This window comes from Marmota marmota, unplaced genomic scaffold (genome assembly GCF_001458135.2).
Source record: "Marmota marmota marmota unplaced genomic scaffold, marMar, whole genome shotgun sequence".
Classification (NCBI taxonomy): Eukaryota; Metazoa; Chordata; class Mammalia; order Rodentia; family Sciuridae; genus Marmota; species Marmota marmota.
Window position 1 is genome coordinate 16,571,515 of NW_026000196.1, and position 17,180 is coordinate 16,588,694.

The 17,180-nt window shown below is 37.0% G+C and overlaps 1 protein-coding gene across 5 annotated transcripts in view; it reads right to left on the reverse strand.

The window, feature by feature from the left end:
• The window catches only part of Ttc23 (tetratricopeptide repeat domain 23), a 94,506-nt gene that overhangs the window by 64,994 nt on the left and 12,332 nt on the right, over positions 1 to 17,180 (reverse strand). For 4 of the 5 annotated variants that reach the window (XM_015493112.2, XM_048790332.1, XM_048790334.1 and 1 more), the window contains exons 2-5: positions 11,887 to 12,086; positions 6,008 to 6,131; positions 1,422 to 1,572; positions 1,115 to 1,240 (exon numbers count right to left, since the gene is read on the reverse strand). In XM_015493112.2, coding sequence (XP_015348598.1) covers positions 1,115 to 1,240; positions 1,422 to 1,572; positions 6,008 to 6,131; positions 11,887 to 12,066 — 581 coding nt within the window. In that variant the 5' untranslated portion in view covers positions 12,067 to 12,086. Of the gene's footprint in view, positions 1 to 1,114; positions 1,241 to 1,421; positions 1,573 to 6,007; positions 6,132 to 6,996; positions 7,114 to 11,886; positions 12,087 to 17,180 lie in introns of those variants that run through there. The other variant, XM_048790333.1, reaches the window with a different exon arrangement.

The following is a 17,180-nucleotide window of genomic DNA, read 5'->3' on the forward strand; positions in this document are numbered from 1 at the left end:
ATTTTTTTTAATTTGCAAACTTAAAACACATAAATACATAAATAATACTAATACATAAAACAATACTATTTTTTTTGGAGATCCTTATTAGAAGACAGATCATCATTAATATAGATATCTATGCTGTGAGAGGGGAGAGAATGAGGGTGAAAATCTGAGCTTAAGGGAAAAATTTAATTTACAAAAGCATACCAAAGGGCTTGCATTGACAGACTAATGTTGACCTAACAGTCCGGAAAAACACCAAACAGAACAAAATAAGAAGGTAGAATTGTAGTCACAAAAGATAATACCTTTAAAAGCTTGAGTCTGAGTTGGTCTTTCTCAGTTTCTATTCATATGGTAGCATTACATGTGTTCTCCTGGGGTCCTTTGCTATTACCTCTTTTAAAATGATCCCACTGGTTCTGTGAGTTCTCTTGGTTGTGAATGTAAACTGAATTCTTCCAGCTTTGGCTAAGGGTGGTCATATAGGTCGACTGGGATTCTTTGCCTTTTCTAGAGTAGACCTTTCTCCACCCTCTTTCCCCACTTATCCAACTTCTGAAGAGCATGGATACTCTAACATCCCACACTCTGGGGAATCAACATGGGGTTGGGCTTGGGCTTGGGCACAAAACCAGGGGCCCATCACTTTCTCTTTATAACACTTCCAGGTTAGGTTATTTGGTGAGTGTGGTGTGGGATGAGGAACAAAGAACAATCCTTTCAACATCACAAATTGGATATGTTTAAATGTCTTTCTCCTCGGAGGTCCTCGTCACAAAAATCAATCTATTGAAGATATCAGAGAGAGCGAAGAAAATGAGAAAGGGAAAGGACACAGGGCAGCAGATGGAGAGGGAGAGCAGGATGAAAGTCAAGGGGATGATGATCAGGACTGTAGGACCCTGGGTGGATATGAGAGCACTTGACACCAAGTGAAGTGTCCCGAATGTATGTCTTGGTAGGGGCTGCTCTGACATGACCGTGCTCCTCTTCTACATCTGGACAATGGCTTTGGGAGAAGCCATCAACACAGCCCCATGAAGAAGCTCCTTCTATCTGAAGACAGATTCTACTGGAAAAGAACCTCTAGCAGCCATGCATACAAAGTCTTAAACTTGAAACTCACTGTGCAAATGACAATTTGATCCGTGCTTGGATTTCTATCCACTCTTCCTGTACAATCCTTCCACATTGTAGCAGCTCCTTTGAAAGTCTCTCTGCTTTTCTCAAATTCTCTGTAGCTTCTTTAAATCTGAACTGTGTTTAGGAAAGTTTCCTCTTGGTTCTAGATTCTGGGACCCCCAAGTCTTGGAACTTTCTTAGCTCTTACCCTTCCGAAGTCATCTGTTAGCTTTTTATTTGACCTTGAGAATTATATATAAGTATTATATGAGCAGTATTTCTATGTGTAAAGATCAGAGACAAAAGGATACTTTTGAAGGGAGAGTAGGGCTTTCCCCAGGGTATAGAACAGTTCTATGGAACACTTGAAAACATCTGAATTGTCAGTAAAGGGAGGCACAATGGAGTCGGTGAGGATTTCTTTGGCTTTTTCTGCGTGTTGTTTTGCTTGCAGTGCATATCCTATGGACAGAGAAAAAGAAGTCTCAGTTTCTCTTATTCTCAGATGGATATCAATACAGTTCTCTGTGGCTAGCAAATCTAACAAAGTCCCACCACATTGTCAAGTGGCACATGGAGATGTATTTGGGCAGTAGGGATATTATCATGACAGTAGTGACCAAAGAATTGTTTTATATCAAGTGCTCAAGAAAAAAAATATTCCCCAAATGGCCTTTTTAGAAATTAAGAAACCTGAACAAGCTGGAACTGAAAAACTTTGAAACCTCACCAATATCAGATGTAAAACATGTGACCGATAATTATTAAAAAAAATGGTATACAAGGACTATTCTGGGCAGGAAGTAAGTTATTCATGAATCTTAATCCTGGCTTTCTGACAGTGACAGCAATCTTAATGAAATACAAAAAAAATCTAAATCTTCTGCTCACCTGTCTATAATTGTGCTGTTAGAGTTATTTTCACAATACAAATATGATGATATCTTTAAAACTTACAAACACAATTGCAGTGAGGTCATGAACCACTGCCATAATCTCTTTCTGTGGGGTACTAAGCTAATATGAAACTAAATAGAATGATGAAAAATTACTACTGAGAACTGATTTCCCACAGGATTCCAGTGCTCTTCCACAGGCTTATTAATCTGTGAGTTGGTGATGCAAAGTTCACCAGCTGGGATCCAGTGCTTTGCACTTCCCACATTCCCACCCTCCTCTCCTGCACCGATAACCCCCTTTCACTGACACCCACACACTCCTGGGCCTATGTTCTGAATTACATGGAATTGAATCTCAAATCTCTGAAAAGTCTGTCAAAATATGAAGTTAATTATGTTTTCACATCTATAAAGCAGAAACAATATACTTTCTAATGGAGAAAGTCAGGGCTATGCTCTTCATGTGAAATCTCAGAACTTTATGCATCTTATACTTTTTCAAAGCATATACTCAACTGCTTGCTAGAAATTTATTAGTGCCAATGGTACATGTAATATATACCAAAAGGCATTGCAGATTGCATTTCCAACTTAGGTCCCTTACCTTAAGAACATGAATTTGAACCTACTAGAGGCAGCATAGGTCTTGAGGTTCAAGAACATTGGCTCTGCAGTCAGACTACCCAGGAAGAATTCCCTGCTCCACTACTTACTAGGAAAATTTGTCCTCAGCTTCCCCAACTGCACAAAAAGGATAATAATAATACCACCTCATGAGACTGTGGTGAAGATGGAATAAGGTTATGTATGGAAAACAGCAAGGTGCCTGGCACTCAGTAAGACCTTACTAGATACTAGACTGCTTTTACTTTTAACTGAGGAAGAAAGATTCATGCAGAAAAGAAGGAGGCTATAGAAGGAAAGCATTACTTGAAAACCAAGATGGCAGGACAGTAGGACTGGCATGCAAAATCTTAGGTCAGAGTCTCAGATCAGCTACTTATTAATAGTGTGATTTAGAGCAAGTTGTTTCAACTCATATTGTTGTTTCCTCAGAATCTAGAAAATGGTGAGCGGGGGAGAGCGTAGGTAAAAAGATGATCTCTAAAGTTCCCTCCGGCTCCAATGGTCTTTGATCTAACAGGTAAGACCAGTCTATAAGCTTTGGCCAAAATTATTGGGTGTTAATTCTATGCTTGGCATTGTGGCATTTTCCACTTCTATTGCTTTATTTCCTCCTGGAACCAACCCTCGGAAGTTAGTGCCATCATCATCCTTATTATAGCTTTTCAGTTGAAGAAGCTGAGTGCGGAGATGCAGTCTTAGACATCTTGTCCTAGGTTGCATAGTCAGTAACTAGAAGACACCATATCCTGGCTATATGTTGTTTTTGCCTTCCCTGCATCCCTTCTCTCTTCTTCTTTTTCTTTTTGATATGTTTGGCCCCTACACATCCAATCTGTGTGACCTAGCCAAAGCCAGTTTCTTCCCAAGCATCCACAGAAGTGAAAAGTCAGATCTGGTCAATCAGACTATTCCTGGTCTGTGGTACATAACTCAAATTGGTCTAATTAGGATGTCCCCCAAACCCTGAAGGGTTTTGGTGGTGGGACATTCTGTCTCTCCCGGGAATGCTTAGAAGGGAAAACTAAGGTTATTGGCAGATTTGCCACTAACATGTGGTCAAAGTTTGGCTAAGAATGGAGCCAATACCAAGAAAAACAGAGCCAACATAAATATACATTGGAGAAAAGAAAGGCTCTTCAACAAATGGTGCTGGGAAAACTGGAAATCCATATGAAGCACAATGAAATTGAATCTCTATCTCTCCTCCTCCACAAAACTCAACTCAAAGTGGGTCAAAGACCTAGGCATTAGACCAGAGACCCTGTGCCTACAAGAAGAAAACATAGGCCCAACTCTCCATCATGTCAGCTTAGGAAATGACTTCCTTAACAAGACTTCTAAAGCACAAGAAGTAAAATAGAGAATCAATAAATAGGATGGTATCAAACTAAAAAGCTTCTTCATAGCAAAAGAAACAATTAAGGAATGTGAAGTGAGAGCCTACAGAATGGGAGAAAATCTTTGCCACCTGCATCTCAGATAGAGCATTAATCTCCAGAATATATAAATAACAAAAAACTTAACACAAAAAAACAAAACAAAACAAAATAGCCCAATCAATAAATGAGCAAAGGAACTGACCAGGCACTTCACAGAAGAAGAAATACAGTCAACAAATATATGAAAAAATGTCCAACATCTCTAGCAATTAGAGAAATGCAAACTAAAATCACACTGAGACTCCATCTCACTCCAGTCAGAATGGCAATTATCAAGAATATAAGTAACAAAAAATGTTGATGAATTTGTGGGGGAAAAGGCACATATACATTGCTGGTAAGACTGCAAATTGGTGCAACCACTCTGGAAAGCAGTCTGTAGATTCCTTAAAAAAAAAAACAAACTTAAAATGGAACTACCATTTGAACCAGCTATCCAACTCCTCGGTTTTTGCCTAAATGACTTAAAATAAGCATACTACAGTGACACAGCTCAATTCACAATAGCTAAGCTATGGAACTAACCTAGATGCCCTTCAACAGATAAATGGATAAAGAAATTTGTGGTATATGTACACAATGGAATATTACTCAGCCTTAAACATGAATGAAATTATGGCATTTGCTGGTAAATGAATGGAACTGGAGACTATCATGCTAAGTGAAATAAGCTGATCCTCCAAAAACTAAAGGCCAAATATCTTCTCTGATATGGAGGAAGAATACAAGTTCATTGAATTAGACAAAGAGGAATGAAGGGAAGACAGTGGAGATGGGAATAGGAAAGATAGGAGAATGAATCAGACATAACTTTCCTATGTCCATATACGAATACATGACCAGAGTAACTCCATATCATGTACAACCACAAGAATGGGATCCTAATTAGAATAAGTTATACTCTATGTATGTAAACTATGTCAAAGTATATACTATGTCAAAGTTATACTCTATGTATGTATACTATGTCAAAGTATATTTTTTATATATAAAAAAGAACAAATAGAAAATATTTTTAAAAAGCAAAGAAAAATAGAACCAATGCTGAGAAAATAGAAATGGAAACCTGGCCACTTTGTTTGAACATCAGATATGCTAAGTCTAAAGGACGCCTTACCCTTGGATTTTTAAGTTTGTATAAGCCAATACATTTTAGTTATGCCAATTTGTTATCTATCTATCTATCTATCTATCTATCTATCTATTTATTTATTGTTATTTAGAGTCAAGAGACTCTCCATCAAAAATGCAATTAGCCAGGTGCAGTGGCCCATAATATCCTAATGGCTTGGGAGGCTGAAGCAGGAGGATTGCAAGTTTTCAAAGCCAGCCTCAGCAACTAAGCAAAGTCCTAAAGCAACTCAGCAAGATCCTTTCTCTAAATAAAATATGAAAAAGGGCTGAGGATGTGGTTCACTGGTTAAATACCCCTGGGTTCAATCCCTGGTATCAACAAAACAAAAAAATGTGAATGGATTCCCTTATTCCTTGTCTTGTGTTTTGTTTTTCCTGCAATACCTTCTGACCTAATAGATTGTCTCCTAAGAACCCTAATCTTTTATATATATATATATATTTTAAACTGTAGATGGACACAATACCTCTCTTTTACTTATTTATTTTTATGTGGTGCCAAGGATCGAACCCAGTGCCTCACACATGCCAGACGCGTGTGCTACCACTGAACCACAACCCCAGCCCTGAACCCTAATCTTAAGATCATGAAAAAACAAAACCCAAAGATTACAGTTTTCCTTTCCTTTTCCCTTTGATTATTATTATGTTATATGCCTTACTAACTCAAAAGGAAATGGCTTCTCAATATTTGAGGAGAATATCCAAAACCTAGTCCTTCTAGTTAAGTGTGAATCAGATTTGGGGAGCATAGCAGTAACCAACTAACTGGTCCTCCTCCACTTGAGATGAGCTCACCTTTCATCTGGAGGTACCCTTGAGCCAGATTGACATGTGCCTCTGCTATTTTCCAATGGGAGTTGCCGTAACAAATTCTTGCCAATGCTACGTAACGCACAAGCTCCTTGACAGCCTGTTTATACTGTTAGGAAAAGAAATGAGCTTATTAGTTAGATGGCTTAAAACTCAAGAGTTTACAAAGTATAACATCTACTTACACTCTTATCCATGCAACATTTATTGAGTGTCTAATATGTTCTCAACATGGCTCTAGGCACTTGGGATACATCACAAAAAAAGATTCATTTTACAGAGTAGGGTGCTCATATGGTCAGGTGAAATAAATAGTAAACATAAGAAATGAATACAATTTATAGTACATTTAAAAGTGAAAAATGCAATGGAATAAATAAAAAAATTTAAAAGTAGAACAGACATGTAATCATCCTCTAGGTTTTCCAACTGTCCCTCCATTAATGGCTCCTGCATATTCAGGTACAAGTGGGCAATTGGTAGTAGTTTTCAAATGACACATTTTCATTCTTGATTTGAAATCTTCCTTCACAGCCTATGTCAGTAGCATAGCAAATAAAATCAGCAGGACTGGCAAGCAGACTTTATTAAAGCAGTGGGAAGCACATTTTCACTCAGAGCTAGGACAAAAAGAATAAGAACCATGGATTCCCAGCTTCAGGTCAGCCCAGAGGAGCTACATATTCAAAGCAAGGCTGATAATTTTAAAACACAGTTTTGAGATTCTTTGACATTCTTTCCATCCAGAGATGAGTGGGGATGTCTATGTCCCCTTCACTTTGGATCTTAACTCTGAGACTGTTTGATTCATTTTACATGGTAGAGTGCTCATATGGTCAGGTGAAATGATTAGTAAACATAAGAAATGAATACAACTTATAGTACATTTAAAAGTAAAAAATGTAATGGGATAAAGAAAAAAAATTAAAAAGTAGAACAGACATGTAATCATCCCCTAGGTTTTCCAATTGTACCTCCATTAACAGCTCCTGCTGTTGTGGAGAAAATGACGTGGTGCCAGTTTTCAGGCCCAAGTCTTAAGGAACTGATGGCTTCCATTTCTCTTTCTTCTTGGGTGTCACTCCTGGAACCTGAACATGGGCTAAATTATGTCCCTTCCAAATTCATATGTTGAAGTTTCAATGTCCTGTACCTCGGAATGCAACCATATTTGGAGATAAGGCCTTTAAAGAGGTGATAAAGTTAAAATGAGGCCATTAAGAAGGTCCTAATCCAATATGACTGATGTCCTTACATAAGAAGAGAAAGAGAAACCAGGGATGCATGTGCACAGAAAAAAGGACCTCGTGAGGACACAGAGCAGCCATCTGGAAGCCAAGGAGAACAGCGTCAGAATGAAATCAATCTTATCAACCCCTTCATGGACTTCCAACCTTCAGAACTGCAAGAAAATACACTTCTGCTGTTTAAGACCCACAGCCTGTGGTATTTTTTTCATGGCAGCCCTAAAGTAAAGTAATACAGAACCCAACCACCTTACCACGAGGAAGACTAAGTGACTCCGTGGAAAGGCATGAACTGCTAACACCAATTAATCCACTCAATGCTCTGTCAACCATATGAGTGAGCCATCTTGACAGTAGAGCTCCATGCCCACCTAGGCCAGTAGATACTACATGAAGCACAGCTGAGTAGACTCCACTGGACTATGCACAAATTGCAGGCTCATGAGTAAAATGAATGATTTGTTTCACTCATTAAGTTTTAGGGTGTTCAGTAGCAACAGATTAGCAAGAATAGCAAGAGAAGAGATGGGAGGTAAGACACCTAATAAAAACCAGCTGAAGTGGGCAAAGAGGAAGAAAAATAGGAATGAGAATAGAGTTGTGGAGAAGGTCTAGAAGACCCAGTGTGCATGTTGGGCAATGCCAACTAGAAACACTTTAACCCTGAAACAATATATTTTTTTTCTTGACAAAAACACACATCCAGTTAACCACAGGAGAGTCACTTCTGTGACCCAATAGGAGGAAGGTGAGGGAGGATGCTTACCCCATAGCATTGAAAGAAGGTGGGGCTGTGGCCATTTTCTACAGTATCATATTTCTTATTACAAAAGTAGTGCATGCTTGTCAAAATGCAAAAGAGCAAAAAGGTGAAAACTAAACATCATCTGCAAGCTCACCTTCTGGAGATAATGAGGTAACTAAATATCCCTTTATTCATTAATTTCATGAATCTATCTACATTTTCTTTTTCAAAACAGACTCATAAGCTGTAGGTTTGCAACCTGTTGTTCTAAATTTATGAACATCCCCCATATCATCTTTTATGATAAAAGTTTTAATGGCTGCACAGCATTTTATTGCTTAGACAAAATATAATTGAGTTACTCAATCCACTGTTAATGGATATTTAGTTTTTACTTAATGTTTTACTCTTTGATTAGCATGTATGGATATAAGGAACAAGGAAGCCCAAGATGAACCTAAAAAATCTTACTGTGTCATAACTTAAGAATGTACTCAAAGAGTGAGTAGTAAATCAGGGACTTAGCCAGCTTGAAGAGGCCCCCACTGGAAATATTGGACAATTCAAGCTTTGATAAAAATGATGGGTTGTAAAACACAATTTTCTGAACTTGTATTGATATAATAAATGAACAGCAAATGAAATGTGAAGAGAAAGCTCTTATATGGAACACAAACAAATAAATGCTGAAAGAATACCAAAGTCAGAGATTTGCTATTTGACAAATCTCATAGTAATGATGGATTCAGGTGAGAATCATCAGTGGATGCTAAAACTAAGGGGTGAAGTTTTAAGTATATACACAGTCTTGATGCATCTCCCCACAAAATACTTACTTACAAAGGAAAAAATAGATAGTAATTCTACAATGTACAAGCCTGTCAGACAGTACCTTAACCCAGTGTTCAAGATTAGTATCACAGTAATGAGACAAATTATGTCTCCTATGACGCACCCAGAAGGCTCTAGAGTCGTGCTTGTGCTAGTCCTGCCTCAAATGCATAATCTGAGTTGAATGACAAGGAAAGATAACACAAATTCAAATGGAGAGATGGTCTACAAAATAGTTGGAATGTGCTTTTTGAAAGCACTGAGATCATGAAAGACAAAGATGGGTTCACTGTTGCAGATTAAAAGCAACTAAAGAGACATGATATCTATATTCAACATGAAATCATGGATTGGACTATGGATCTGATTTTTTCCCCAAAAATGACTTTTTCATGGAGAAATATGGATACGGCTTATAGATTAGGTAATAGCATTATACTAATAATAATTTCTTAATTTTAACCCTTATTTTTAGGGAATAGACTGAAGTATTTAGAGGTAAAGGATCATAACATCTGTAACCTACTCTCAGACAAAACATGAGTGAAAGAGAGAGAGAGAGATAAAGAGAGAAAGAATAAAGGTGAATAATAAAGTGGGCTGGGGGTGTGGTTTAGTGGCAGAGTGGGTTTAACAAGCATGGGGTCCTGGATTTCATCCCAGCTGAAAAAACAATAACAACAACAACACAAACAAAAAAAGAAAAAAGAAAAGAAAAACAAACAAAAAAACCCAATAAGCCCTAAAAAAAGCATAAAGAAAATGTTAACAACTGGTGAAAACTAACCTAACCTAACTCAAAAATTATTATAAAATAAAGTTAATGGATATTTTTTCCAAAATTGATATTTAAAAAAATTTTTTTAGTTGTAGATGGACACAATATCTTTATTTTTATTTATTTATTTTTATGTGGTGCTGAGGATAGAACCCAGGGCCTCACACGTACAAGGCAAGCGCTCTACCACTGAGCTACAACCCCAGCCCCCAAAATGGATATTTTTGAAAAAACTTTTTGTAGTTTTAGATGGACAGCATATTTTCTTTGTATTTGATTATTTTTATGTGGTGCTAAGGATCGAACCCAGTACCTTATACATGCTAGGCAAGCACTCTGCCACTGAGCTATAGCCCCAATCCCCAAAATGAATATTTTTAAAAGTAAAGAATACCATGTGGATCCCCTTTGATTCTTTCAGGATCTTCCAGGGCACAAAGCACTCAACCCTCAAGGCCCTAAGTGAACTGATGGTTTTTCCAACCACACTGCATTGCAGCCCAGTACCTCCACTCCTAACACTTGTGCCTACCTTGCAGATCTTACCTTGCTCTTTCCTGTCCCTAAACTCATTTCTTCCATGCTGGTTCTTCTGTTTCTCAGTTCTCAGCTCATTTGTTACCTCCTCACAGAGGCCCTCCCTGACCACAGTGGGCCCACTATCTGGTTTACTGACAATGTCAATTGCCCTGTAGCTCCATGAGGGCATGTACTTTGTCCTGTTCACTTTGGTGTCCCAAGAACCAGAGATCACAGAAATGTTTTAGTACCATCTGGACACATAAAAGAGAAGATAGTTCTTTATATATGCTAAATGCCTTTGGGCATTAGGATTAATTCTCTTGTAGAACTTTGGTTGAGGAAAGCTACTGACCAAAATCCTACCTACCATAGGGCCTGGCACATGGTAGGTACCAAATAAACATCAGGTGTATAATTAATAAGCACACACTCAAAACCAATTCATGACCTCTTGCTTTAATCTTGCTCTTCTACTATATTCACTTTATGGGTGAAAGGCACAGGCAAAGCCTCCAATCATCTGAGCAAACTGAGACCTAACTTAGGGTCTTCCATACCCCACCTGCCTGGCTCTCCTTCTCCTGTGTTCCCTTGATCATCCAGTCCCACCAATTTTCAATTCTACATTCCCTTCAAAAGGTCTCAGCACCTCTGCTGTCTCTGTCCCCCTTAGTTCAGGCCCTCATAATCCCTTGCCAGGATAATGACATATATTCTCCTCTTCTTCCAATTTCATTCTTTTCTCATACATCCTCCAAAAGTCTGCAGTAACGATCATTCTTAAACTCAAACCTGCTCATAGCTTTCTCCTGTTTAGAATCCTAGAAAATTCCTCAAGTAGCTTTATGAGAAATCAAAACTCTTTTACTGCACTCTGAGTGTCCTCCAGGCCCAGATCCTACCCATAATCCAGCTTCATGTCCCTATGTCACAAGAACCTTTATCCTAGACAGCTTCTTGTAGTTCCCCAGTTGGACTGTGCCCCCTAAGGTCCACAACTCTTCAGCATCTATTACTTTTTCCCAGAACATTTTTGTCCTCTGTGTCACCTGGCCAAATCCTAAGCACTATAACTTTGCCGACCAAGCAACTTCCATCCTAAAAGTGTGCTTTATTAGCTATCCCTGCACCCACTCCAGGCTTACTGCCTACCCCATTCTGTTTTTGCATGTGTGTCTTTCGCAGTTTGTGTCTCTCTCAGAACTTATCACACTGACTACCATTATCAACAGTGATATATCTCTCTGGGCTCTTGGCTGTGCTTTCCCCTCTGGGCCCTTGGCACCTTCATGGCACCTGGCACATATTAGGTATACAATGGGCATTTGTAAAATAAATGAATGTGAAATAAATGAATGGCCTGGATGGGTGAATGAATAAAATTTCTGAGGGGGGGAATCAAAAAAACTTCTGAGGGGAGGATGAGAAAGAATTGTGCACAGACCAAGAAGATTAAAGACAAGGAATTCTAAACTCTAGAAGCTTCATCTGCGTTGTGTTGCATTACAGTGTTGCACCTGCATTGTGTTGCATTACCATGTGGTAAAAGCTCAAAACATATTTATTCTTGACCACACCAACTGCTGGGCTTGGAGCCCTGAGGGCCTACAGTCACTCATGCTACAATAAAGGCACTCACACTCCTGAGATTAGGAATGTAATCTAAAGTACTCTACTTCTTTTGGTCATGCATGATAGCCCAATTTCCAGAGTACAGGAAAGGAAGTAAAAGGTTCCTTACATTGTGACTGCTGGAAAAGGACTTTGCTTTCTCTTCACAGAGGTGGAGTTTCTCTCTTGGTGGCTGGAACAGCACTGTCTGCGGCAGCTTGTTTTGGATCTTCGCTTTAGGAGTGATGCTGACAGCAGCAACAACTTCATCTAGGTGGTTGGTTAAGTGGGATTCCTGTGATTCTTGCATATTTTTTGATACATTGTCCTCTAAATTTAAATAAAAAAGAAAGGGGTTAAATGATAATTTCCACAGTTACTTTTTAGAAATATATATTTTTTTCCCTAGAAATTGAGGTTAAAATCTAAAAATTTCATCATTATGCCTATGACTGGCTTGAAATTAGTAGCATTATATCCCAAAAGATCACCAGTAAAATTAGCTGAGCCCCAACAGCTCTCAATGGGTTCATATTGGATCAACTGAACTGCAACTGAGCTTGAGGCAGAAAATAAATGACTGTTGTTGAATCTTCAACTTCTGGCCAAAATGGAGTAATATCCTTACTGCTTAAAATGACCAGTCAACCAGTAAACAAAACAAATCAACAACCCACAGACAGATAAGGTATGAAACAATGGTTTCAAGAAACAGGACTCAGGCAATAAGACAGTGATTCCTGGTGGATGGAAAAAATAAAGTTCAACCCAAGATCATCCCAGTTCATTGCTTTGAGAGAGTATCAAGACGCTGTGCACCTAGAAGTGACCCGGTGAACTATATAAATTGAGGGTATTAAGCTGAGCGTCTTGGTGACTAAGATGGCAGAGTTAACAGGACAGATTACTGTAGAAGACTGCCCAGAGAGAGGACTCTGGAGGTAAGCAGAGGGACCCCTCAAGTATGGAGAGAGATACTGATCAGCATTTACTGAGCAACTACTCTGGAGTCTGGAGAAAAGAATTCTCCAATAGGATTAAAAAGAACAATGCCCAGCACTCACACAGGGCTGGCAGTGCTTATTCCTACAATCTAGAATAGAAAAACAACTCATGAGGCATTGGGCAAAGTACTTGGAAGTTTAATCTCCACAGTGGGGAATAATTAGCCCTACACTGAGCACTATTCAGACACATCTAACAAATCATAAAAGAGGCAGGAAAACAAGGCCCTTTATAAAGAGAATAATCATTTAATTATATTTATTTATTTTTAAATAAATCTTTGTTTTATTTATATTTGACAGTGGAATGCATTACAATTCTTATTACGTATGTAGAGCACAATTTTTCATATCTACGGTTGTGTACACAGTATATTCACACCAATTTGTGTCTTTATACCAGTACTTTGGATAATAATGATCATCACATTCCACCATCATTAATAACCTTATGCCCTCTCCCTTCCCCTCCAACCCTCTGCCCTATCTAGAGTTTGTCTACTCCTCCCATGTTCCCACTCCCAATCCCACTATGAATCAGCCTCCTTATATCAAAGAAAACATTCGGCATTTGGTTTTTTGGGATTGGCTAACTTCACTTAGCATTATCTTCTCTAACTCCATCCATTTACCTGCAAATGCCATGATTTTATTCTCTTTTATTGCAAAAGAGAATAAAATCATGGCATTTGCAGGTAAATATTCCATTGGGTATATATGCCATATATTTTTATCCATTCATCTATTGAAGGGCATCTAGGTTGGTTCCACAGATCAGCTATTGTGAATTGTGCTGCTATAAACATTGATGTGGCTGTAAAGTTGCAGTGGAAACTCTACCACCTAGAGATGTACAGAACATACAATATGGTTTTTCTGTTTGTCTAAAATTGCCAATCATCAAAAAGAATAGACTGTTTAACCAGAACAGTTCAGGGGAAAAAAAATCAACTGTGATTGATTTTGTCTTTGATTTCCTGTGCTTTACATATTGTTGGTACACATCCTTTGATTTTCCTCATTTCTTTTTTAGATTTTAAAACACAGCATTTTATTCATAGGAAATTTAATTTCAACATTTATTTTAAAAAGCATTTATTTTAACATTACTTCAAAAACAAAAATTAAAATGTTAGATAAGAAAGAGAAAAAAAAAGAGAATAATCAATTAATCAAAACTGACCCCAAATTAGCACAGATGCTGAGTTAGCAAAAAAAATACATTAAAACAATTATAATAACTGTATTCCATCAGTTTAAAAGGGTAAATAGAGCTGGGCATGGTGGTGCACACCTGTAATCCTAGTGGCTTGGGAGGCTGAGGCAGGAGAATTGCAAGTTCAAAGGCAGCCTCAACAACTTAGCAAGGTCCTAAGCAATTTGGTGAGACCCTGTCTCTAAATAAAATATAAAAAAGGGCTGGGGATGTGGCTCAGTGGTTAAGTGACCCTGCATTCAATCCCTGGTATCAAAAAAGAAAAAAAAAGGTAAATAGAGACATGGAAGATATATATATATATATATCCCAAATGAACAGGAGATATGAAAATTATAATGAGTGAGATGAAAAATACAGTAGAATCAAAAGCAAATTCGATATTACAGATGAAAGGTGAGCAGATTTGCAATAGAAATAATCAAAATGGAAGCTAAATCACCAAGCTCTGAAGCAACTTCAAGTTACTCAATATAAATGAGATTTAAGTCTCTAAAGGCAAGAGGATTGGAGCAGGGTGGGGTGGGGCAGAAACAATATGGGGAAAACTAATGGTCAAAGTTTTTCCAAATTTGAGAAAAGTATAAAGCTAGACATCCCGGAAGCTCAACAAGCAATAAACACAAGTAACATGAAGAAACCACACCAAGGACCTGGTGACCAAATTGCTCAAAAACATGAGAAAGAGAAAAGTTTAAAAGTAATCAAAAGTGGTGGCGGGGGAGAGAAAACATTATGTACTTTAAAAGATAAAGATGAGATCAGATTTCTTGGAGGAAAATGGATATCAGGAAAGAGTGAAGCAACATTTTAAGGAAAGGAAAGGGGAAAAAAGCTGTAAATCTCAAATTTTGTACCAGTAAAACTTTCTTTCAAAAATAAAACCTGCAACAGTTAATCACCAGCAAACTTTCACTGCTATGTTCTCAAGGGAATGTTAAAGGAAGTCTTTCGGAATGAAGGAAAACAAAAGCAAATGGAAATCTAGATCTGAAAGGAAGGGATGAGATTGTGAATTGTGAAGATGTACATGGGTATAATGTTACTTGAAGATAGAGATAAATTAAAAACATATAGTACTAAGCTATGGCAACCATTAAAATAACAAAAGAAAGATTTTCAAATTATTAAGCTAACAAGAGAGACTAGATGGAGTTAGAAAAATAATCCAACAGAAAAAGGGGAAAAGATGAACAAAGTACAGATGGGACAGAGAGAAAATAGCAAGGAGATAGAACTAAATCTAACTCATTAAATTTTAGTGGTCTCAAAACCCCAATTAAGAGACAGAGATCATCATAATGAATAAAAAGTCAAAACTCAACTACAGGTAGCTCACAAGCAATTCACTTTAAATATTGACAATGAGATTAAATGTGGAAGGATGGAAAATTCAAAAATTAATCAAAATCAAACTTGGAGTAACTATATTAATATCAAAGTAGATTTTGCAGCAAAGAATATTACCAAGGATAAAGAAAATAATTTCATAATGATAAAGGGGTCAATTCATCAGGAGGACATAATCACCCAAATGTTTATATATACAATAGCAGCTTCAAAATATAAGCCCCCAAATGGATGGGGGTTGTAAGGAGAAATCAATAAATCCTCAATTATAGTCAGGTGATTAATTATTTCTGTCAATAATTGATATACCAAGGAGGCAGAAAATCGCTAAGGATATAGAAGATTGCACTACATCATCAAGCAACTTGATTTGGCATTTATTACAACATTCTACCCAAAAAAGAATACACATATTTTTCAAGTGTACATGGACATTGACTAAAACAGATTTTATTTGGGGTCATAAAACAAGTTTCAATACAGTTATAAGGAAATGAAGTAATACAAAGCATATTCTTCTTTGACCACAGTGGATTAAATCATAAATCAATAATAGAAAGAGATCATTTGTTCAAATATTTAGAAACTAAGCAACACATTTCTAAATATACCCTGGGTCAAAGAAATAAATAAAAAAGGAAATTTGAAAGTAGTTTGAATTGAATTAATATAAAAGCACAACATATAAAAAATTAAAAATGACATAAAAGCAGTCCATATGGAGAAATTTATAGCAATAAATACCTATGTTAGAAAAGTAGAAGGGTCTTAAATTAACCACCTTCATTAACCTTCATAAACATGAAGAGTAAACTAAACTAAACATAAACAGATAAAAAATATTAATAAATAATAATGCTAAACTCATAATTCAATGAAATAAAAATAGAAAAATAGATAAGTCAATGAAACCAAAGGCTGGATCTTTAAGATCAGTAACATGACCTCTAATCAGGCTAATCAGGAAAAGGGGGAGAAGACACAAATCATCATTAGCAGTATTGAGAATGCAGACATTACTACAGATTCTACAAATACTAAAAGGTTAACAATAGAACAATTTGAGCAGCTTTATGTCAAAAAATTCAACAACATACATGAATGGACAAATTCCTTTAGAGTCACAAATTACCAAAGCTTACTCAAGAGCAGCAAAGAAATTTCACTGGAGAAAAATAGCCTAATATCTATTAAAGAAACTGAATTTATATTTTAAAAGCCTAAAAAAGAAAACTCCAGACCTAGATGGCTTCATTAGGGAATTGTACCATATATTTACGGAAGCTAGAAAGAATATGAATTCCACACCACCTCTCCCAGAAAACTGAAGAAGAAAAAATACTTCCTGACTCTTTCTGTGTGACTTTGATAAGAAAATAAGACAAACATGTTACAGGACAATATGCCTCAGAAACACAGATTAAAAAAAAATTCACAGCAAAAGTTAGCAAATTAGACCCAGCAATATATAAAAGGGAATACATTATGGGTCAAGTGAGGTTTATCTCAGCAATGCAAGACTGGCTGAACATTTAAAAATCAGATAATGTGATTCAATATATTAATTTTAAAAAGAAAAACTATATGATTATCTCAATCAACACAGAAAAGGTACTTGACAAAAATCTAATAAAAAATTTTTAGTAAAATTGGAATAGAATTGTACTTCTTCAACCAGATAAAAGGCATCTATGAACAGCCTACAACTAAAATCAGATTCAAAGGTCAAAGACTGAATGCTTTACCTCCAAGATCAGAAACAAGACAAGGAGGTTCACTTTCAATACTTTGACATTGTACTGGAGCTTCTAGCCAGTGCAGTCAATGAGGAAGAAGATGAGGAGTGGCGGGGGG